A 22,647-nucleotide genomic window follows, 5' to 3' on the forward strand; every position below is an offset into this window, starting at 1 on the left:
GAATCTCATTCTATATTTTTTTGTGCGTTTTGGTTTTTCAAAGGGAACCCTCCCGAAAACAAGTAAATAGAGTAATTTCTGTCCGACAAAATGGAGGATTGACCTCGGGTCTTAGTGAAAATTTGCTGGCAGGAATGTAAAAGCGTACCTCATCCGCCTGCAGTTTCATTCCATCCAGGACGTTCTTGATTGCTGATAATGCTCCTCGACCATTGGGGTCCGAGAAAAGAGTTGAAACTCGTCGGGTCTATTCTGCTTTTTGAGAGCCTTTAGTGGAGGTAAGAGCTTACCTTCCCCATCGCCAAGCCATCGTTGACGCCAGGAGAAGACTATCTGGATGTCGTGACACTGCGCTACGTTCTGCATTGATTCATTTCAAAGCGATATTCCCGATCTGGACCTGGATGGAGTGTGAGATGGCGACCTGACGAAGCCGAACGTATCTTTCAAAGATTGTCTCCTTGCCTTTTGGAAAAGGCGTCCCTCGTCCTGACACATGACCTCGTCCAGAACCACGTCACCGGAGAAGTACTCCATGGCGTTGTAGTACATGTTCAGACGGTTTGTAGACACGTCCACCATGGCCTGAAGGTTCCTCTGCACCATCTCCTGATCTGAGGAAGTGGGCGGTTTCAAGCAGGGCTTGGCTGCGACTTTGCAAGACGGGCGATAGCCACCAGGGCTGCCCTCGCGCTCGCGGCTTCTGTAGTCGGGGCTAGGAATCTCAGTGACGTGACCCCAGCGGACAATCTTTCTGGCGGGCGGGGCATCGTCTTTCTGGTGGTCATCGCTGGGTCTTTCGAGCGACTGCGTGCGTTCCGGCGGATACCTGTGATCGTCGTCAGTGTGGGTGCCGTGACCGCACGCGAAGCGGTCTGAAAACCGCCGTCGTCTGCGAGAACGACGCCGTGGTGGTGGGGACAACGGTGGTGACTGGGGCCTTGGAGGTGAAGGTGAGCAGTCCATGATGACGATGAGTAGGAACAGGAGGTGAGTTAGACGAGACATCATAAAGTTAGGATTGGGCGAATTGGGGAAGGCAGGAATTGTTGAGTACTTCATTTATTTTTTTTTGGCTGCGCGGTCCCTTTGCTTTTATAACCATAGTCGTCTGCTGAGCCCCTGAGGTCTGGAACAGTGATATGAGACATACGTTGACTTGGAGCCTTGATACTGAGCCTCGATGGCGGATGAACAATGAGAAACAATGGCATCGGTGAGGATCTTCTTTGTCCTTGTTCTAGACACAAATGCTTTGTATGTGTCACCGGCGGAGAGGTTGATTTCTCCGAATCGTCGAGTCATGAAAGAGCAGCTATCCATGTTTGAAACTGCGGCGCGACGAGTCAAGGATAATAAAACTTGATTCATTCAGTAGTATCCCAGTTGCTAAACATAAGATGTACTCCGTAGTCCACAATGTATAATACAATCGTCCCGGAAGGGACAGGCATCCAATCCAGACGATATAGAGCCACAAGAAAGACAGGACCGAAAAGCGAAGAATGGCTCTATATCCCACCAGCGTTGCGACTTGCTTCCTCCTCGGCCTTCATCTCCCTCTCCAGTGCGGCAAAATCCCCCTGGAAAGCATGCTGTACTGGTTCCCTCCGAAGGTCCCAGACATCCTCACTGCTCGGCCCGGTCTTGTACTTGACGGCCTTTTTCCGGTAGTGGTCCCGAATCACTTTCTTGCGCTCCTCGTCCGCCATTCCGCGGGCCTTCATGCACAGCCAGAAATTATCCCAGTGTTCGCTGCACGACCGCAGCTCGCCGTAGCGGTATACGTTCACAAACTGGCCTCCAAACGACTGGCAGAAAAAAGCATAGTCAAAAGCAGAGCGGCAGGACATGGTATCGGGGTAGAGAGACTCAGGGGCGATCGAAGCTGGAGGTTGCGGAGGGCCGGAAGGTGATGTTGATGATGGGGATAGGGGAGATTCTGAGACACTGGACGACTGCTGCGGTGATTTTGTTCGTGATACGTCGGCTTTTAAGCTCTCCAGTAACTGGTTGAACTCTGCATCAGCTTGTTCCTCGAGACTCAAGGGCCGAGACTGCGACGATGGCGGCGTGGTTCCTGGTGTCTCTGCTGCAGGTGATGGCTGCGGCGCCGCATCGTCGGACATAGAAGGCATAGAGGAGGTCGCTTGAGGTTCCTCCTTCGAGGGGGATGATCTCCAAAGCCAGCCCATTATGAGTTTATCGTGTGCTGGGGGATTATGGGATGGAGAGATCTCTTTGTCTTGTGGATGGAGTTATCCACATCAATAATATACGCATCTTAATGTGAAAACGATCGTCGTCTTCGGAGGTGTAAATTTCGCAGTTCATCCCGCAAACGAGCTGTGACGGTAATCTGGAGCAACTTATAAACACGCCTGTAATAAATGTTGTTACATGCTGTATTGGCTTTACACATGCGCTCGTGATCGACGTCATAAGTAGGTACCAAGCTTCCCCTCATAGAAAGTACTTAAGGATATCAATCCACCACAATCATCTTTGGCAACACTCTTCTACAATTTTCAAAAAAGAATGTCATCCCCGCCACGATGATGCGAACTCGAATCCCGGGGTTGGTACCTCGAATCTGCCAGACCCCTTTATCCTGGAAACCTCCTGCTACACAACTGACTCGAGCCCGCTATGCAAGATTGAGTTCTTCTCATGCAGTGTCATGGCTCGAGACAGGACACATTGATCTGAAAAAGGATGAGGGACTCCTTTTTGTCAATAGTAAGACCTTGCCTATCTTCCATGTGTCACCCCTACGCGTAACTTAATGCTTCAAAAACAGATATCTTTCCGTCCAAACTGCAGTGGCTGCTGGGGGGTCCGCTGGGTGGTTTGCGGTCCTACGAGGAGGCAGTGAGGCGCATCGACAGACCGCATTTGGCGGCATCGGATACTTTTAAGATCATCCAACGAGTAGTTCCAGAGAACCTCAATATCCAAGTTAAAGAGGTCGTTCCGCGGTTCAGGGAAGGCGGCGCGTTTGTCAAGTACACTCGTCCAAGCAATGTCAACGACGCGGACATTGAAGCCTCTATTAAAGAGAATCTGAAAGAGCATCCCATCAGGCCATGGTTCAATCCTTTTGAAGAAGTCCAAGTATGTCGCGTCATTGGAAGGCCCTGGATAGAAGATCTCTATCGCATTCCAAGCCCCCGCCTCAAGGTTGCGTTCCACCCTGTGTCTCCCGAAGCATCAGCGGCAGATCTGAGCACAGAGACTCTATACACTCTATTTCGCCCCTATGGGAAGATCAGAGACATAGAGAAACAACCGTCTGACTCGAAGGTCACGCCCAGATATGCCTTCGTGGAATTTTCTCGGCCCAAGTACGCTGGCATGGCGAAGAACTGTATGCACGGATTCACTGTCCCAGAACAAGAGGGTGGCGGCAAATCGGGTACTCGGCTGAAGATCAAGTACGAACGGAAGATAAAGCTATCTATGATCAAGGACTGGCTTTTGAGTCATCCCAGAATCGTGATCCCTGTGCTCGCCGCCCTTTTGGCCACCATCACCGTCATCATCTTCGATCCAATGCGGACATTTTTCATCAAACTGAAAATAAAGTCTACACTTCAGACCGAAGAGAATGGCGTGATGCAATGGATCCGCAAACAGGCCAACAAAGCAAACATCATTTATTTTGGTGGTAAAGGGGCCGATCCTCGCGGGCTCACGGCCATATGGGAGGACCGTCAGGACGACATTACTCGACTGCAATCCTGGCTCATGGAGAATGTGGAGACTTTCATCGTGGTTCATGGACCCCGTGGCTCGGGCAAGCGGGAGCTTGTATTGGACCGGGCGCTGGTCAACTACAAATATAAGATAGTCATCGACTGTAAACAAATCCAGGACGCACGGGGTGACAGTGCGAAAATCGCGAGGGCAGCCAGTCAGGTAGGCTACCGACCGGTTTTCTCATGGATGAACAGCATCAGCAGTTTTATCGATCTCGCGGCACAGGGAATGATTGGGACCAAAGCAGGGTTCTCGGAGACGCTGGACGCCCAGCTGAGCAACATCTGGCAAAACACGGCTACTGCTCTGAAGAAAGTGACCTTAGAGCACAGGAAGAAAGATGACAAGGAGTCGCACTTGACCGATGAAGAGTATCTTGAGGCTCATCCCGAGCTTCGCCCCGTGGTGATAATCGACAACTACCTGCACAATGCTTCCGAGGGCAGCGTCGTGTACGACAAGATCACCGAGTGGGCCGCTGGCCTAACGGCCGGAAACATTGCCCATGTCATATTCCTCACGACCGATGTCTCGTACGCCAAACCTTTGAGCAAAGCGTTGCCTAATTCGGTTTTCCGCACAATCACCCTGGGTGACTGTTCTCTGGAGGTCGGCAGGAAGTTTGTTATGAATCACTTGGAATATGAGTCAAAGGATGGGAAGACTCAGCCACGGCGTGCTGAAGAGCTGGAGGACCTAGACGCTTGCATTGAGACCTTGGGAGGCAGGGTGACAGATCTTGAATTCATGGCACACCGTATTGAGGCAGGAGAGACACCACGAGGTACGTCAAGAGCACCGGCCATGCTCTACGATAGATTACTAACACACGCTCAAGGCGCGGTCAATCGCATTATCGAACAGTCGGCATCTGAAATTCTCAAGATGTTCCTTTTGACGCCGGAAACTATAGAGCAGTCGTGGACCCACGAACAGGCTTGGTATCTGATCAAAAAGCTTGCAGAGTCCAAAGATGGTGCTCTGTCTTACAATGAAGTTGTTCTCTCCGAGCTCTTCAAAGACAATGGCGAGATCACCCTTCGCGCTCTCGAGCACGCCGAACTCATTTCAATCGCCGCCGTCAACGGCTGCCCCCAGACAATCCGGCCTGGAAAGCCCGTTCTTCGCGCAGCGTTCAAGAAGGTCACCGAGAACAAATCGTTGAGCAGTCGCATGGAGCTCGCAATCATAGCACAGAAGATCAACAAAGAGAATAAGAGCATCGGAAAATACGAGGAAGAACTCAGCCTGCTGGGCTCTCTGCCTAAGCAGCCGCGGGAACTGACAGGCAGAATCCAATGGTTGCTCAACAAAGTATACAGTTCGCAAAACAAGATTGCGAAATATGAGAAGGAAAGTGCATTTCTACAGAAGATTCTTCGGAGCGAACATTGATTGAATGATGTATGAGTCGTGTGAGTCGTGGCAACCGGTATGTCCGATGAAGTGATAATGTATGTACTATATCAATGAAGTCAGATTCAAATTTTGAATTCGCTCGAGAGTAGCGGGTTGAAACATAGCGATGCACCTCATGATAGCAGTTTTGTCCGACACTCCTAGAGGATGAGGAGGGTAAACAGTCGAGTAAACGGCCAGTGTAAAATTACGGTTTCATGCTTACACAATATTACACTCTCAGTATCTGCTGTCCATCTGTCTTTTATCCTTGGAGATTGATTGAATAATTCTTGCCATCTTGAAATTGTGTTGTCCTCTGTATTAAGTACCTTATATTTGCTCCCAACATTGAAACAGGTTTTTACTGCTAGTTTTTTTGGCCTGCTTATTTACCATTTCTTTTGGCTTGTCGTCATATGTCTGTTGTACCTCTCTCGGTCCTTTAGCATTCCCTCCATTGCCAGGGCAGTTTCCCTTTACAGCTTCTGTTCGGTTTAATCGGATGGGGAATGATGGAAAATCATAAGTTAACCCCAAGTAGCCTGCTACGATTGTCTATGGACGATGTTCGAGAGTGGATATGGCCGACTTTGCTGGCTATTCTTCTCTGCTCATGTCTCGCTACCCGCATCATTACTGGCCTCAAAAGCCGGCCCGATAAGAGGACAGATGCAGGACATCCAAGATCAGTAAGGGTGGCACCATACTGGCTTCCATGGTTGGGGCATAGTATTCCCTTTGGCTGGGATCATATCGACTTTGTTCGAAGGACAAGGTTCGTGCTTACGTCGCCTATGAGTTGTACAGAGTTAAGTGGCTGATTGGAAACACAGAGATTACATGAACGAAGCTGTATTTGGCATCATTTTGGGTGGCACAAAGCACGATATCGTAGTGTCACCGTCGCTCACTAGGGCCGTCCTGGCCTCCCGAGACACATCTTCTACTGCTTTGATCAATTACGCATTGGAAAAGGTCGGTGGTGATAAGGGCGCGATTCGTAACCTCAGCGCCACTGACCACCATATCATCCACCATAATATCCCCAACCTCTTAATGAGAGAACCTTTTCTCACAGAGGCTTCCAAGGTCGCCAAGTACATCACTGAACGCGAGATTCCTAATCTAGTGACGTTCTGTCGTAGCATGGTTGACCAGGCGCCGTGGGAGCGCAGGAGCGAAGCTGAAGTTGTCGATGGGCAGGAGAAGCCTATGGCCGAAGTGAACCTTTTTGCTCTTGTGAGAAACTTCGTGGGACACATCAGCACATCCGTGTCCATGGGACAAGCTCTTCTTGAAGTCTTTCCTAATCTGCTTGATGATATGTGGGCGTTTGATAACAGATTCCCTGCTCTGTCGCTTGGGGCTCCCCGCTGGTTACCATGGCCAGGTCTTTCGGCCGCATATGCAGCGCGTGATCGCATTTTGGATGCTCTTGCAGCCTACCACCAGGCGTTCATCTCTTGGGATGAAGGAATTGACCCCGGTGTCAAGTTTCGCGATCTTGATGATGTATCAGAGCCGATGAAGCAACGGATCCGGAAGTTCAAAGAACTCGGACTATCGCCAAGGTCAAGCGCCCCTGGTCATCTGTCTCTATTCTGGGCCCTGAACGCCAACTCACCCAACGTTGTTTTCTGGCACATTCTTCGCATCTACTCTGACCCTGCTCTTCTGGAGGAAATCCGTAAGGAGATTGCTCCTTTTGCAAAGGTCCATAGGCCCAGTCGCGAGGAGACAGGGCTCCCATTCCAAGAACCACCCAAGGTCTCCCTTGATCCAGATGGGTTATTTCGCTCTTGCCCACTACTCAAAGCCACCTTCTATGAGACCATGCGGTTAGATTCAGCAGGGCTTTCCTTTCGTGAAGTCACCTCTGACTTGACCGTTACTGAGTCCCCTGAAGATGCAGCAGCAGCCAATTTAGCGGAACCACGCACTTACCGGATCGGAAAAGGGGAAAACGTAATCATGGCTCACGGGGTGGTCCAGAAAGACCCCCAACTCTTTTCTAACCCGGAGCAGTTTGATCCGCTACGGTTTGTCGCCACAGATCCAGACACAGGCGCACAAAAGGCGGACATGCACACCATCTATCCATTCGGCGGCGGCGTTTCTGGTTGCAAGGGTCGTGCTTTCGCTGAAAGGACGATTCTACTCTTCTCTGCTGCAATCATTTCGATGTGGGACATCGAGCCGGCAAATGACAAAGATTTCGCAATTCCAGGACATAGGCCTTCTAGCGGAGCGTATTTGCCTAAGAATGACATTAGAGCACGCTTGAGAATGCGCGTATAGAAATTGGAAAGACAGCCTCTCATTCCTTGCAACGCTAATTGAAGAGCTATGATGAGGTTATTCTCTTTTGACATCCAGATTACGAGTGATGTTATGATTTGAGTAATATCTCTTTTTTTATATGTAAATATAGCCCCTTGTCATCATATTCGAAAGCCTGTCCATGAATTTCCTTCAGAGTGGTCGTTGGGCTGTAACCTCTAGTTGGATCAATGTGGTTCCTGTCATCATAATCATTTACCTTAGCGAATCCGTCCTGTTCTCGAAAGGTTTTATCCTAAGCCCTCAGGAACATTGGTGTACTCCGCATGTGAGAGGCACTCTATTACTATACAGGCGATGCGGAGAAATATCCGGATCACGGAGTTGTGCCGATATTGACGCTATCAGGATATTTGATCGCCTCATCAGCGAAGACATAGAAGGCTCATGTTCTACATTTTTGAATACAAAACAGCCAGCATATACATAGTTTGAACCTGTTTTTGTTGTTTTCAGTCAGTCGATAACGATGCAGGATGACAAGGCGGAGTATTCGCCGAGGGGAGACTATGATCTATCAGCAGCTATATCCTCCGACTTTGGTCTGCGTCAGGGTCTGACTTCTTATGGAGATGCACACTTTTCTCTATTCCTCAGAAAGGTCTTTATAAAGGCGCTGGGATACTCGGAGGACGCTCTGTCCCGTCCTATCATTGGCATCATCAACACCTTTTCGGGGTTCAACCCCTGCCATGCGAATGTACCCCAGCTGATCGAGGCTGCTAAGCGCGGTATCCAGCTCAATGGGGGCCTGGCGATAGAGTTTCCTACTATCAGTATACATGAGTCATTCTCTCATCCGACCAGCATGTTCCTGCGCAATCTGATGAGTATGGATACGGAGGAAATGATTCGAGCCCAGCCGCTTGATGCGTGCGTCATGATTGGAGGTCCGTTTATCAAGTTCCCTCTTCTAGCTAAGCCAGCACCCCAAACACAGGACGGTCAAGGCTGACTGGGCTAGGATGCGACAAAACCGTCCCCGCCCAACTCATGGGTGGTATCTCGGCAAACAAGCCAGTCTTGCCGCTCGTAACGGGACCGATGATGCCGGGCAGCCATCGCGGGCAGAGAATAGGTGCCTGTACTGACTGCCGCAACAACTGGGCGGCTTTTCGTGCAGGAGACATAGACATAGAGGAGATCTCGGCCATTAACGACGAGCTTGCACCGACGGTTTGTCCCTACAGCTACAGCGACTCACAATTGTTGGTAGTACACCGTACTGACTCAGGCTTCTAGATTGGGACCTGTGGCGTGATGGGCACTGCCAGTACTATGGCTTGCATCACCGCCGCTCTAGGGTTGATGCCCCTGCGAGGTGCCTCTGCACCCGCAGTATCGTCTGCCAGGGTCAGAATTGCAGAAGAAACGGGGGGCCACGCTGTGGCTGCAGCACTTGCTAAGCGAAGACCGCAAGATATTCTTTCGAAAGAGTCGTTTTTCAATGCTATCACAGTTCTTCAAGCGATCGGGGGATCGACAAACGCCGTCGTCCATCTGATGGCTATTGTTAATCGGCATCCCAAGCTCCAGGGGGTTATAACGTTGGATACTTTCGCAGAGATTGGGCGAAGCACTCCTCTGCTGATTGACCTGAAGCCCAGCGGTGACAACTATATGAACGATTTCCATAATGCTGGGGGTATGCTGGCACTGCTGCATACCCTTCGTCCCCTTTTACATCTCTCGGCCATGACGATCTCTGGCCAGACTTTGGGTGAGGTTCTGGACACTTCTCCCTTTCGCACATTTCCACTTTCACAGCAAGTTGTCAGGCCACTAGCAAATCCGCTCTACCCCTCGGCTTCTCTAGTTGTCCTCAGAGGTAATATCGCACCTGATGGCGCTATCATAAAAGCGTCCGCCTCGAAAGATCGCAGACTTCTTTCGCACACAGGACCAGCTGTCGTGTTTGAAAATCCAGAAGATCTGGCCAAAAAGATTGATGATCCAGATCTAGAGGTGACCAAAGACTCCGTGCTTGTGTTAAAGGGGATAGGCCCTATTGGCAATCCGGGCATGCCAGAAGCCGGTCTGATTCCAATACCGCGCAAGCTCGCTTCTGCAGGGGTCAAGGACATGCTGCGTCTCTCGGACGGAAGGATGTCAGGAACAGCAGGCGGCACTATTGTCCTCCATATTTCACCAGAATCAGCGCTGCCCGAGTCACCATTTGGGGTGGTGCAGACCGGTGACATGATCACTTGCGATGCCCATAACGGGAAGCTGACACTAGAAATATCCGATGAAGAACTCAATTCACGTATTGAGGCAAGGAAGAAAGAAGGCTCAGATGCAGCCAGAGGCTGGCTGGACAGAACACGGAGAAGAGGCTATCGGGGTTTGTATGAACGGTCAGTCAATCAGGCTCAAGATGGTGCTGATTTTGACTTCCTCACGGCCACTGGGCCATGAGATGTTAGTAAATGAATAGCTAGCCAACCATACATCTACGATCCATTGAAATGAAATGCTCATTATGGTCTACTTGTACCTCTGGCGTGAGGCATAGGATTTTGGCGCTGCCCTGGCCCCGTGCCCTAAGCCCTGCGTTTCCCGATTGGGTTAAAAGTCATTACGCCGCGTCGACGCGTCCCCGCGCAAGAAACGCGTTGGCCGTGATGCTCCGCATTGCGCTGTCGGAGAAACAATCTACTGACTCAAGTATTGGAATTGACCCAGCGCTGTGCTGGATTCAGGTGTATAGCGCAGTTTTTATGATTGTGTTTCCAGGGCTCACCTCTACCGGCATTTACTGATCGGTATCTACCATGGCGACAGAAGCGCTCCGCCCCAGAGGCAGACCGGCCCGTAAGTGCAGCCATTGAAATAATATTGGAGGTGGCTAACAGTGTTTTCATTCATTCAGACACACCTGGAACAACTGTGTTGACGTATACACCGGACGGTCGTCGGATTGTCACTGGCGGTTCCAATTCGGCGATCCGGGTCTATACAGTCGGCGAAGACGGCGAACCGAAAACGATCGACGATGGCGTTGATGGCAACTTGGGTGTCGTTGCTACAGTATGTTGGACATCTGTTCGAGATGCTGCAGGAGACTAATGCGCTTCGCAGAATGAGTCGTTTATTATGGGAGCGGAAGATGGCACCGTTTGGAAGTATGGAATAGGGTCAGGGAAGATGGAACAGCTGCTTGTACGGTGCGCGCTGCCCGTCCGGGATCTAGCTGTTTCCAAGGACGGAGAGTGGGTGGCAGTTGCGAGCGAGTCAGTCTAATTCTACATGAAGGTACTCTTCGTGCGAAAGCTGACAGCATCCAGTGAGCTCACAGTCAAGATCGTCAACATCGAAGACATGACGAAAGTCAAGTACCTCCGAGAGCAAGCCAAAGGCACAAAGCACGTTTCCTTCGACCCAAACGGACGATACATAGCCGTCTCATGCACGGACGGTCTACTCTACATTTATTCGATTTTCTCGGAGGAACCAGAACTAGTACGGAAATTAGACGGCGTCATTCGACGACTCGAAGCGGAGGACGAAGCAACGGCAAAAATCGCCTGGCACCCTGATGGAACAGCATTCGCAGCTGCAGAAGTGACTAGAGACATCGCAATCTATTCTATGTCTGAATGGAAGAAGGAAAAGGTCTTCTCGGGTGGTCACAACGGAGATATTACCACGGTCAGCTGGTCACCGAATGGGGCTCTTCTTGCGACAGCTGGTGCGGACGGCAAGATTTTGATCTGGGAAACCAAAACACAGCAAGTATTGCACCGTTACGACTTCGCCAACGTTATCAATCTTGCTTGGCACCCTACCAATAATTCGCTCTCGTTTACAACGTCAGATGGCGAGCTTTTCATCTACGATGGGTTTGTGCCAAAGGAACATCAGCATCACACCCAAAAGCCTCTCCAGGCCGCCCCTATCTTCCCTGGCGTGCTGGCGGAGGTGTCTGGTAATGCAGCTCGACCATTGACAAACAGACCGAAAGAGCCAATAGAGCGGCCAGGAAGAGGGGGAACGCCCGATTCTCTTGATGATCTCCTTGGTTCTGATCAGGGTATGGAGGACTTTGTCGAGGATGATGATGGGGCTGGTTATGCGGAGGGCGTTAACCTCTACGGCAAGCGAACAAATGGACATCTCGACGATATTGCCGGCCCTGCCGAGAAACGATTGTTGACCAGCTATACAAAGCCCAAGGCCCACCCTCCTCTTCAGCCAGGGAGCACACCTTGGAGAGGAAATCGACGGTACCTCTGTATGTCTTGACTTCGAGCGTCAGCTGAGTAACAAAGTGCTGACTGAGCTAGGTTTGAACCTGACCGGCTGTGTGTGGACAGTTGATCAGGAGACTCATAATACGGTGACCGTGGAATTTTATGACCGAGAACTACACCGTGACTTTCACTTCACTGACCCCTACCTCTATGATCGCGCATGTCTCAGTATGGAACATTATCCAGTTGTATAGATGCATGCTAATTATCTCTAGACGAGAATGGGACTCTATTCTCGAATAACCCAACCGATGGCAGTCCCGCTACTATATTCTATCGCCCTCATGAGACCTGGACCACGCGTGCGGACTGGCGGACACAGTTACCTCAAGGAGAGTTGATCAGAGGTAGGCACTGTGAGCCCGACTCATTCGAGACTGGCAGCTGACGGGGATATAGCGCTGGCGCTAAGTGATTCATACATTGTTGCTGTGACGACCAAGGACTACGTTCGTGTGTACACCCTGTTTGGGACGCCTTATAAGGTGTACAGACAAAAAAGCCCAGCTGTGACGTGCGCTGCATGGCGCGATTATGTGATGACGATTGGTAACGGACCCTTGGGGAGCGATGGCCTCACAGCGACTCTCACGTACTCCATTGAGAATGTCAAGAGGGATGAAGTATGTCAAAACGAGGACGTGGTTGCTCTTCCCGAGGGCTCAGAGTTACGCAGCGTCTTCTTTTCTGATACAGGGGTGAGTCATCTGTCTGATCAATGCCGGTAATAGTGGCATACTCATCATATTTTCAGGATCCTTGCATCTACGATTCCGAAGGTGTCCTCCTCATCTTGCAGCACTGGCGTACTAATGGCCAGGCTCGCTGGGTTCCATTACTTGATACAAAACAGCTTGAGCGGTTGGCAGGCGGGCGAAAAGAGGAAACTTACTGGCCTGTGGCAGTCGCGCAAGAGAAATTTCACTGCATCATTCTCAAAGGAGGAGATAGATATCCGTACTTCCCTCGACCACTGCTCAGTGAGTTCGACTTTCGGATCCCCATATCCGACAGGCCACAGAAAGCATCCGACGATGACGAGGGCGATGAATCTCGCAACGACGCTTCGGCGCGGTTTGAGGAGTCCTTTGTCCGTGGCAGCGTTCTCCTCTCCCTGTTCCAGGATCTCCTGTCCTCAACCAACGCGACACCCAGTCAAAGGGCCGAGCTGGCCAGGAAAGAGATCGAACTGGATAAGATCCTACTACAGATGCTGGCAGTTGAGTGCAGAGAAGGCGAGGAGCGTGGCATGAAGGCCTTGGAGTTAGTTCGGATGATGAAGGATCGCAATGGAAAGATGGTCGAAGCCGCAGCCAAGATCGCTGAGCGATATGGGCGAGGCGTGCTGGAAGACAAGATTCGGGATCTGGCCGAGCGGCGATATACGGGGACAGGCGATGATGATGAACTGGCTTAATTCTAGTGGGATTCCGATTCCTGTATATGATTATGATCTTATTTGCGGTTTGGGTTTCGGCATTTTCATGGGTAGCTATATCGATATAACTCGACTTTTATGTACAGTCTTGATGAACCGACCTCAACCTTCTCCCGTACGTGGACTTGACAGACTTGACCATTAAAATGTGTATATGTTGGTCCGAATGTTGTCGATGCTTCGGTTTGGCTTCGGCGAATCTCCCGACGTCATCGGCGAAACCAAACCGAAACTTCGACTTCACGCCTTAGTTCTGAGTCTACTGAACTTCAGCCCATTGCCGTTACACCAATAAAATCTCAGACATATGGCTTGACAGGCGCTTCTATATCGTCGTCTAGTACGGCTTTCAATTTGATTATACTCCTATGCATGCCCTTTGAAGTATTATTCTCATTTCCGACGTCGTGATGCCGAAGTTGCTTTCTGCTCCGTCTCCTCCTCAGCCTATTCGATGTCTCCTCCAAGCTCCACGGAAATCTATCTCTCTGTCTAGTCCCCGTCAGCACTTCGTGTCATCTCCAGTACGGCCTTTGGCGCAGCCACGGCACGGGATTCTCAATGACTCTTGGCCGACGCCCATATCGCCCACGCTCTTCTCGCAGACGCATCATGAATCGTCCATAGACGGGCTGAATGGTGGCCCGCAAAATGACCATAAGCCACCTGACGAACGGATTCTGAAACTCGGGAAAAGTACGTGTGGTTGTCTCTGGGTGAAGAGATGAATTCTCGATGAGAGGATGGATTCGTGCTGACCGGTGCCCTTCATCCGCAGCGCTACGCACTCTCTCTCCTCTACTACCTACTCTACTCATCAACCCTTTACCTCCGAAGATTCTTTCGCCCAACATTACACTTCACTTATTTCCCTCGACCCATCCGCACCTTCCCACGGTGAAAGGTCGGACATTGTATCGAGCCGCGCTCTGGACTGTCCCTGTGGCGTGGAGCAGCTTACCGCTAGTCGGCAACGTGAAATTGCAGATTCTCAGCGAGCGGATCGTTCGTGCAGGCACGGTTTTAGATCCAGATGGATGCAGTGAGAGCGAAAGCGGAGATGAGCGGCTAGTCGTCCGATGGAGAACAGAACCCAGGAGAGAGGGGCATAAAGATGGCTCAGCCGCTGCCGCGAGCGGGACTAACAAGGCCTTGTCATCGTCGCCGTCGTCAGAAAATCTCAGCCATACTTCTGCGAAGAATGGCGTCAACAAGGGACTCAGTGTGCTTCTGGGTGGGGATGCACCTATCTTCAAACTGTCGAATGAAGAGCAGTTTACGGGGCTGTTCATCTTCTCCTTTGATGAAGAAGGTCGGATTTCTTCGCACACGATCGAGCATGCGGACGATGCGGACGGATGGGACCGGACTGCCAAGTTTGTCACGTTGACTGACTGGCTGATTGGGAAGGCGAGGGGTTCACTAGACCCTCCAGCGCCTGGGCTGGCGATCCAGGGCTGCCAGACCTGTTTCTTTCCCTCGTCTCGCACGCATCGCGGCTCTGACCGGTCGTCATAGCTCACAGTTGCAGATTCCAGGATGCAGCTGATGATGGGTTTGTAAGCCCTTGCGAAATATCCTCATATAACACGAAGATACTTTGTAGTGTTGTTCTACTGGCACTGCTGGCCATATTTGGCGTATGTGTGGCACTTCACTTGAAGTTCATAGTGTTGATTGTGTTTTCTTCGTCTGCTGTCTTAAAATTCGCACCATCTCCTCTTTTCAACATGTACTTATACTACTTACGTGTATTATACCCAGCAACGAATGTTATAGAGTCGATGATGAAATTCTGACCGGCCGTTGAAGCTGCTTAGTGGTACATATCGAAGGAAATGACGTCTTATCTTTATGAACAGCCCCGCTTGTTGTTGGTTGATTAATCAGTCAGCCAAGGATCCAGCTATGCCGAATATATACACTCAAGGATTTGATACATGCATCTAAAGAAGACCGCTAGGCCTTCACCTTGACGGCCTTGGTCGCAGATCCCATAGGAGGCGACTTCAATGTCGTAAATACGCCCAAACAGACCGCCAACATTGCGAACCCACCAGTGGTATAGGCAATTTCGCGTCCAACCCACCAGAAAAGTGAGCAGAAGAGAAGTGGGCCCGCAGCCCGACCTACTTGGCCCCAACTTCGCAGTCGACCCAGAACAAGGCCGCGCTCTCCTTCCCGCGCTTCAAAGCTACCAAGACTATTCAGGCCTGTCACAACCGTAGCACTGGTCACAGCCAAAAGTGCACCGGCCGAATAGAGCCCGACGAGCGAAGATACTCGGGCTAGAAGGAAGAAAGAGATGGTGCAAGCTACCACCCCTGCGCGAAGAGTGATGAGGGGCGGTAGACGTCGGACGACGGTCCCTTGGAGCAGAGAGGCGATGAGTCCCATCAGGGAGAGAAGACGACCGTTCAGAGCAGACGGAGATGCAGCGCTTCCTGCGTAAAATGTCGCTGTAAGGAAGGGAAGCGAGAACTCTAGCCCGGAGAAAGGGAGAAGGAAGAAAAAGTGAAGCAGGTTGAGGAGGGCGGGATTATTCGTGTGTTTGCAAGGCATTGCCGAATCGGATTTTGAGGCGCCAGATTCGTTATTATTCTTTTGCGTCGAGGAGGCGATGTCCTCAGCTTTGAGAGGACCAAAATTGAGCTTGGTCAACCGGGGGTGTGTTTCCGGCAGACAGCGATACAGATACAGTGTCTCGGTGACAATAAGGACAAGTGACACTCCCGCAGCGGTCGCGAACGGATTTGCAGCCACCGTGGTGATATTCGACAATGCGGCACCAAGGGCCGGCCCGCAGGTGAACGCAATGCTGAAGCACGCTCCCACCAGCGCCATGGTTGAGCTCCGTTGACTTTCGTCGCTGATATCCGTCGCAATTGCATGCGCCAGCTGCACATTGCCCTCGCTCAGACCACCGACAATGCGGCTGGCGAGGAAGGTACGAAAATCTGTCGCAGCGACCCATAGCGCGACACTCAGAGTGTTCCCGACCATGGAGCAGAGCAGCGCCGACCGTCGTCCATATCTGTCGGATAGTCGGCCGATGAAAGGGGCGGCAATGGCTTGTAGAAGAGAGAAGAGCGATCCTAGCGCTCCCCCAAGGAGTACTATATCATATCGCGAGTCGATCGGCTTCGCGAACGAGTTCTTGTACGCGTTGAGATAGTGGAAGACACGGTTTAGAAGAGAGCTGGGAGAAGGGTCTTGAGAACGATAGAACGTAAGCAGCGAAGGAAAGAGTGGAAGAATGAATGTAAAGGAGATCTAGCACAAAGTCAGTTAATAAGTGTCTTTAGCATTCCGAAACTGACGGAGATATAGGATTATTCCCACCAGGTCTAGAAGGAGTGATATCATCAACACTCGAAGTATCTTCTTTCGGTGATCCGCGGCCAGCGCCATGATGATCAATTCGGACTGCAGGTTCGCGCAATCGGCAAAGTGAAATAGAGCATGAGGGATTAAACAACGAGTGACTTGTTTGAACGAAACGAAGAAGGAAAAAAACAAAAGGGGAATTTGGTATCCATCAGGATGAGACACCGATGCCCATCGCTGATGGGTAATCATCTGAGGTCGAGACACCAGGAACACAGATTATGTCATAGCCCTGAGCCCTATTGCCAGTTTCGGACTTAATCAACTGTTACTGATGCCTCGAAGCTACAATATAGCGTCGAGAAGACTGCTGTTGGCGAGATGAATGCCATTCATTTCATTCGCTGTACACCCTAATCTACACCAAGAGTGACCCATTCTCCCACAGACCAGCCATGTCCCTGCGACGCCGTGATAGCAACCTGCTCTTCACCATACAACCCCCACTCCATGCCCCAAGTTCGGACTGTTGGGCCTCGAGACTTGAGGTGAACAGTTCAGTAGAACACAGTGAAGGAAATGAAGCCAAAGAAGTAAAAATAGGGCCATTGGAACACACAGGTGGCGCGGAAGATGGAGAGAAGAATCTACAGAAAATGAAAGAGGAGATGGAAAAGATCAGACCTATGCACGCTCAATAACTGCCAGACATATACAACGGGGACTTTTGGTAACATCAACCGACCAAAAGAGCGAACCAGAAAGCAAAGGTGCAGAAGAGCCCAGACAATTCCAAACCCATGCCTTTGCGATCAAGAATCCTTGTTCCCGGTAAAATTTCGAGTTGCTCATTGCTTTCGTCAACCATAACACCGCCGTACCGATGCGCTTGTGGACATTAAGACAGGTAGAGAAGGATATGGAGAGACCGACATGGCCAAGGAAAAAATAAAAATAAAAATAAAGGGAGAATTTAGGAACAGTGGTGGCTGAGGGAAAAACCCCCAGTGCGAGACCTAATCCGAAGCGCTGGAGTCGAGTATCATGGGATTGAGGACTAATATCTCAAAGAGATCTACTCTTCAAGCGCACATGGTAGAGATACCAACGTCTCGTGAAGAAGTTGAGATTGAATCACTGTGCTGCAGCGGGAGCTGCAGCTGGGGCGCCATTGGGTCCGCCGCGGCCACGACCACCGCGTCCTCGACCACGGCCCCTGAAATCGCCACGGCCGCGGCCACGGAATCCATCTCCGCGACCACGTCCACCGCGGCCCCGCCCACGGCCACTGGGTTGTCTCTGATGGTGCACAACAGGTTCGAATCCGTCGCCGCCCTGCGCCTTAGGCACGGAGACATGTTCATCACTCTGTCCGGAGGCCTCAGCGACAGTCGGGTTGTTCTTCAGGCCGGTATCAACAGAGGCAGGGGTTGCCTGTAGGCCTGTCTCCGTCTCCGCCGGGTCGCGAGGCACCTCAACCCAGCCGTCAGCATTTGCTGACGACTCAAGCGAGCCGGCGGCGTTCTGTTCCCACGAAGCCTCAGCTACTTGGTTAGCAGCGTCGGAAACGAGAGTCTGGGCGGGAGGAGGGACCTCGGCCTTAGGCGCAGAGGCGTCAATCTCGTTGGCTGCTGTAACACCGGCGCCAAGAGGGCCGTCCTGGAGTTCAGTGGAGGCGGCGTTCGCCAACGTAGGATCAGAGGCTGCAGTTGCTTCCGCGGTCACCTCTTCGGCGGGGCCCCCAGGAGCGTACTCCTCGGATGTTTGCTTCACCTTACCGTCTAGACAAGCGGGACTGGGTTAATCAACTGAACCAAATCGAGTTCAATCAAAAAGAATATGAAGGATTTCCTTACAGGTGACTTCAAGTGTTTCTCCCTCCACACTGACGACCTTCTCGTCTACTCCGTCAATCAATTTGACCATAGAGCTCACAGCGTCGTGGGAGCCTCCGTAGACTTGGTAAAGGACACCTTCAAATGCACGGCTCTCGGGGGATGTCTCGTCACCAGAGCGCCTCATGGCGGCGGCAGCGCAAAGGAACTTGGTCAGGCTAAGCAGACGCTGTCTGAGATCCGTCTGGTGAGCCTCAGTAGCCTCTGCGCGAACCTTTTCCCGAACAGCATCCAATTCTTCCTTGTGAGCCTTCTCCAATGCGGTCTTCTGGCTGCTCAGGCGCTCCTCGTAATGACTGGCGAAGTTCTTGAATTGAGCGATTTGCTCCTCGATTTGAGCGACGGTGGCCTGGAGCGCAGGCTTCTTCAGGGCCTGCGCTTTCTGGTCCACGTTGATCTTCTTCTCTGCGACCAGCTCGTCGAGAGATTTACCGGGGTTTTCCGCGATGATAGCATCAACCTTTGCGGTTGCATTCTAAACAGACCAAATGCTTGTTAGCGAGTGAGCCAATGTTTCTCTGTCGCCTTGGAGCGACTCACCAGCTTCTTCATGGTATTGCGCAAGCTCCTATAAGTATGCTATCAATTTCCATTATCGGAACAATCAAAGTATAGTATCGCAACGGATGCGCAAGTTTCAGTCTCAAAAGCTGACATACCTCTGAAGATCTTTGAAATGAGGGTTGTCGAGGACGTCCACGCCGTTAGCTGTTCCCTGGGTCCCATCTGCTTTAGAAGCAGTGACCGCATATTCTGGCCTTGGAGAGGCCTCGGACTGAGCCTGAGAGTGGCTGTTGACAGAAGCAGCTGCCATAGTGGAGATGTGTGGTTCGACAGCTGGTTAATGAGGGAGCTCTGAGTGATGACCTCCAAAGTTCAAGGAGGATTTGTGATTCAAATAAAGGATAATAGATAAGCAAACTTGAAGGCTAAGAAATGCCTTGTTCTGGTATATCAATTAGCAAGGAAAGGAGTGCGCAAAGGGAAATGATTCAGAAAGACGAGAGTTGTGCGAGGATCTGGTCTAAGCTGTCATGACCCGAAGAGTCAAAGATGTGGGTGGAACTCTTCCGAACCTCTCGCCGCTTTGTCGCGTGCCTGCTGCAGCTAACTGGCAAAACAAAGAGCTTAAAAGGACGGCCAATCCGTTTCCGCACTTCTACAACTGAGGTAAAATGATGATCTCTTTGTATTTATAATTACAATGGCTATTTCATCAAGTGACTATAGCTGTTCAGAGAGCACCATCATATATCTGGTTGTGGAACTCAGCCCACAAGGCCCGGCCCGGGTATCATAAGAATCAACACAATAACAACGCCTGTACTCCTTTTCCTTGCAATATATTGAGAAGAGTAGGGGAAGAGGGAACTCGATCTCCGGTAGTCTCCTTGTGAGCCCAGCCGCTGAGTAGCCTCATCTCCACTGTGGTGATTGTATGCGTTCGATGTTGGAGAGAATCGATTGGAAGGCAATTCAATTGATCAGCCCTTGAATTTCCGTAGTGTTTTCTAGGAAGAAGAAAGAGCTTTAGCCATCACAAGAGCACCATGAAATCGATTTCAATTGACAATGTACCTCTGTGACCTTGCGAACAGAGTGCGGGGAGACATGTTTTTCACCGGCTTTTCGCGACCTTATCGACGCTTCGCGCATCAATCTTTAAAACCAGTCAGCATAGTCCCATTATACAAGTATCTCAGGCTGTGCCTCGAGGTAAAAGACATGGCATGGATGGTAACAGCCAATGCTCGGGGAAATGCTGAGAGGGCAAGTCGCCGACTCACTCTTGCATGAAAAGCATATAATCTAGAAAGATCTGTGTAAAGCCACCAGGGCAAATCAGTCAATGAGCTTAACGTGACTGTTGACCTGCTGCTTACCAGAATATCAGCGTTCTTGCTCACGCTTCGGTTGGAATGTGCTTTCACAATGCCCTTCACAGTCCCACGAGGATAAAGCTTCTGTGTTGCAGCCATCGCAAAAGGTTTTTGAGGGTAAAGTTCCGATACAAAGTATAAGGTATGAATTGATTCTTGAATTGGTCGCGATGATTTATTTACTCTTGATGATTGTGATTGATAATGGGCGCGATAAGCATGAGCTTCTGGTCTGTTTGCACAATCAATCTAAGTTACCTTACCTTAGTACTAGATTCGGCGTGGTTCCGAAAGGAATATGAGGGTCCACGTGTCTGCAGCCAATCAGCACTCAAATTTTATAGCAACCAAGTCACATGATCATTACTTTTGCACTACCTCCATAGATACGGAGAAAGAGGGTGTGGGGAACCCATTATATTACGTATTTACAGAACAATACGTGGCATGGTCGTTGACGCAATATAACAAAAGTGGAGTGCCAACTCTTGATTTGCCAAAGCTATTGCTACCGCACTGGTTCAATTCTGATTATACTCTGATGAAGCGATAACAATCTACTCGGTCTATCCAGTAGGGCAGCTTCAATGTCCAGTATCTGTTGTATAGGTATGTCCACAATCTCCTTATGACTCCTCGGCTCGCGGCCAGAAGGGCTGGACATGCACTGTAGTATGTACCAGTTCTCGATTCGCCCGGAATTTATGCCATACAAGATCGCTTCTGCACAAAACGACGTGTGGAGATCGCATAGTGGTTGTCACCGACGAATTCCACGATCTCGAAGAAATTTCCACGCGTAGACTGCCGCCATGGAGCCCAAGGCAATCCTCCATACGAGGAAGACATAAATCGCAACACGCAGCTTCTCGTAATACCCTCTGAGCATAATGCCGACAGCATATGTGCTCCCGTCGGAAGCTTTGTCTGAAGCCCCGTAGTATCTGCCTACTCCCAACCCTCCAATTCCAACATCGTTGTGGTCGTGCTTTGTATTGGTTGCTTGAAGTACTGGCAACGCCGCAGTTTGGCTGTCCACGGCCGTGTCACTGATGATTGTCCGAGCCCCAGACCTCACATGGAGCAGATTGCGTTTTCGGAGACGATACGTCAGAATGCTGATTATGAAGCGCAAGTCAGGGATTGTAAAAGTAGGATACTTCCACAACCGCACAGCCGTATGCGGGGGGAGCATATCAAGGAAGTCGGCCAAGATTCCCAAGGTCAGTCCCCATAGAAGAAGAGGCCGAGCTGAGTCAACGGAGGCGGTGCTATTGGTTGAGCGACAGGTCTTCCACCTTTGGAAGATTGAAGGGCTTGACTGGTTTACAATAGTATCCGGGTTCGGAGTCGTATTGCAATTTAAAGTCTCATTTGGTCGCAACTGAATCGCAGCGAACTCCATCCACCCCATCAGGGACCGACAAATAAGGCGAGCAATGAGCCCGCCCCGCTTTGCGAATCGTTGAGACATATCAACATACTCGATAGTCCGCGATGAAGGTGATAGAAGACTCTCGAGAGGTACCCAATGCGATGAAGCCACCTCTGTTGGTTGTAATTTGAGGGTTGGCGAATCGCTCCGAGTTGACAAAAAGACGAAAGGACAGAGGACCATCAACCTTGGATAACGTTGTAAGCATTATCGAAGGAAACTGGAAGATGAAGATCGTCAACGTACGGTACTGAGCCCCAGCTGGTGGTTACTACCCGCTCCGGCAAATTTCCAATGTAAATATAGTCATTTGTCGTCAAATTCAACCCTACCTCCTCCGAGGCCTCCCTAATTGCAGCCGCTCGGTCATCTGTATCTTCCGGATCACGCTTCCCTCCTGGGAGCGCAACATGTCCTGTCCAGCGATCCCCCACGCGTGATGCCCGTTTGATAAACAGGACCTCTGGTGTTCCATGCTGAACCCAAGACTGAGAGAAGAATGTCTCCAATCGTTGTTCAGTGGAAGCGGCTGGATCTCGCTCAGCGGGCGGGGAAGGCGAATCGGGCCAATGAGCATATGTTGGTCGTACTCGGAGGACCAGAGCTACTGAAGCACGTTTCTTGCACGATGGAGGGTTGGGAACATGTGGATATGGGCGACGATGAAGATCTCTTAATGCAGCGTGGAGGGATTTAGGCACCGACGGTGGTTCTTGGTTTGACTCGGGGTTGGTGGACTCCATTGCGTGGATTTTTCGCCATAAATGGTAAGCTATGGGCTATCTAGAATAGAGGCGAGTAAATTGCAATATATTCGTGCGAAAAGGACTTTTCATGGACTTGAGCGCCGTCGTCGACTGCGAATCGAAGAGTCATACGACAGGTATTTAATGCTATGATCTTATCACCACAGCTTTAT

General features: G+C 50.7%; 10 protein-coding genes across 10 annotated transcripts; 5 read left to right on the forward strand and 5 right to left on the reverse strand.

The window, feature by feature from the left end:
* Window positions 1–375: 375 nt before the first annotated feature.
* On the reverse strand, window positions 376–966 carry Asppvi_003027 (uncharacterized protein; the record flags this gene model as incomplete). The annotated part of the gene is made up of 1 exon (XM_043298999.1): window positions 376–966. One exon carries the CDS (start codon window positions 964–966, stop codon window positions 376–378), a length of 591 nt encoding a protein of 196 aa, XP_043154934.1.
* Window positions 967–1,511: 545 nt separating this feature from the next.
* Window positions 1,512–2,195, reverse strand: Asppvi_003028 (EMI1 family protein; the record flags this gene model as incomplete). The annotated part of the gene is made up of 1 exon (XM_043299000.1): window positions 1,512–2,195. The coding sequence occupies one exon, from the start codon at window positions 2,193–2,195 to the stop codon at window positions 1,512–1,514; it is 684 nt and encodes a 227-aa protein (XP_043154935.1).
* A 360-nt stretch (window positions 2,196–2,555) lies between these two features.
* On the forward strand, window positions 2,556–5,154 carry yme2 (putative RNA12 protein; the record flags this gene model as incomplete). The annotated part of the gene is made up of 3 exons (XM_043299001.1): window positions 2,556–2,739; window positions 2,801–4,543; window positions 4,598–5,154. The coding sequence occupies 3 exons, from the start codon at window positions 2,556–2,558 to the stop codon at window positions 5,152–5,154; spliced, it is 2,484 nt and encodes an 827-aa protein (XP_043154936.1).
* Window positions 5,155–5,717: 563 nt separating this feature from the next.
* Asppvi_003030 (cytochrome P450) lies at window positions 5,718–7,458 on the forward strand (the record flags this gene model as incomplete). The annotated part of the gene is made up of 2 exons (XM_043299002.1): window positions 5,718–5,935; window positions 5,994–7,458. 2 exons carry the CDS (start codon window positions 5,718–5,720, stop codon window positions 7,456–7,458), a joined length of 1,683 nt encoding a protein of 560 aa, XP_043154937.1.
* Window positions 7,459–7,969: 511 nt separating this feature from the next.
* On the forward strand, window positions 7,970–9,918 carry ilv3C (putative dihydroxy-acid dehydratase; the record flags this gene model as incomplete). The annotated part of the gene is made up of 3 exons (XM_043299003.1): window positions 7,970–8,390; window positions 8,465–8,676; window positions 8,743–9,918. The coding sequence occupies 3 exons, from the start codon at window positions 7,970–7,972 to the stop codon at window positions 9,916–9,918; spliced, it is 1,809 nt and encodes a 602-aa protein (XP_043154938.1).
* A 356-nt stretch (window positions 9,919–10,274) lies between these two features.
* Window positions 10,275–13,170, forward strand: Asppvi_003032 (WD40 repeat domain-containing protein; the record flags this gene model as incomplete). Its single annotated transcript, XM_043299004.1, has 8 exons — window positions 10,275–10,314; window positions 10,373–10,530; window positions 10,582–10,733; window positions 10,788–11,734; window positions 11,787–11,921; window positions 11,969–12,100; window positions 12,153–12,451; window positions 12,508–13,170. The coding sequence occupies 8 exons, from the start codon at window positions 10,275–10,277 to the stop codon at window positions 13,168–13,170; spliced, it is 2,526 nt and encodes an 841-aa protein (XP_043154939.1).
* Window positions 13,171–13,601: 431 nt separating this feature from the next.
* Window positions 13,602–14,709, forward strand: Asppvi_003033 (uncharacterized protein; the record flags this gene model as incomplete). The annotated part of the gene is made up of 2 exons (XM_043299005.1): window positions 13,602–13,887; window positions 13,970–14,709. 2 exons carry the CDS (start codon window positions 13,602–13,604, stop codon window positions 14,707–14,709), a joined length of 1,026 nt encoding a protein of 341 aa, XP_043154940.1.
* Window positions 14,710–15,150: 441 nt separating this feature from the next.
* Asppvi_003034 (putative tetracycline transporter) lies at window positions 15,151–16,602 on the reverse strand (the record flags this gene model as incomplete). The annotated part of the gene is made up of 2 exons (XM_043299006.1): window positions 15,151–16,464; window positions 16,534–16,602. The coding sequence occupies 2 exons, from the start codon at window positions 16,600–16,602 to the stop codon at window positions 15,151–15,153; spliced, it is 1,383 nt and encodes a 460-aa protein (XP_043154941.1).
* A 1,050-nt stretch (window positions 16,603–17,652) lies between these two features.
* Asppvi_003035 (uncharacterized protein) lies at window positions 17,653–19,227 on the reverse strand (the record flags this gene model as incomplete). The annotated part of the gene is made up of 4 exons (XM_043299007.1): window positions 17,653–18,299; window positions 18,375–18,888; window positions 18,954–18,981; window positions 19,073–19,227. The coding sequence occupies 4 exons, from the start codon at window positions 19,225–19,227 to the stop codon at window positions 17,653–17,655; spliced, it is 1,344 nt and encodes a 447-aa protein (XP_043154942.1).
* Window positions 19,228–21,053: 1,826 nt separating this feature from the next.
* On the reverse strand, window positions 21,054–22,471 carry Asppvi_003036 (NUDIX hydrolase; the record flags this gene model as incomplete). Its single annotated transcript, XM_043299008.1, has 2 exons — window positions 21,054–21,915; window positions 21,975–22,471. The coding sequence occupies 2 exons, from the start codon at window positions 22,469–22,471 to the stop codon at window positions 21,054–21,056; spliced, it is 1,359 nt and encodes a 452-aa protein (XP_043154943.1).
* Between the last annotated feature and the right edge of the window lie 176 nt (window positions 22,472–22,647).

This window comes from Aspergillus pseudoviridinutans (assembly GCF_018340605.1).
Source record: "Aspergillus pseudoviridinutans IFM 55266 DNA, scaffold_2, whole genome shotgun sequence".
NCBI lineage: Eukaryota > Fungi > Ascomycota > Eurotiomycetes > Eurotiales > Aspergillaceae > Aspergillus > Aspergillus pseudoviridinutans.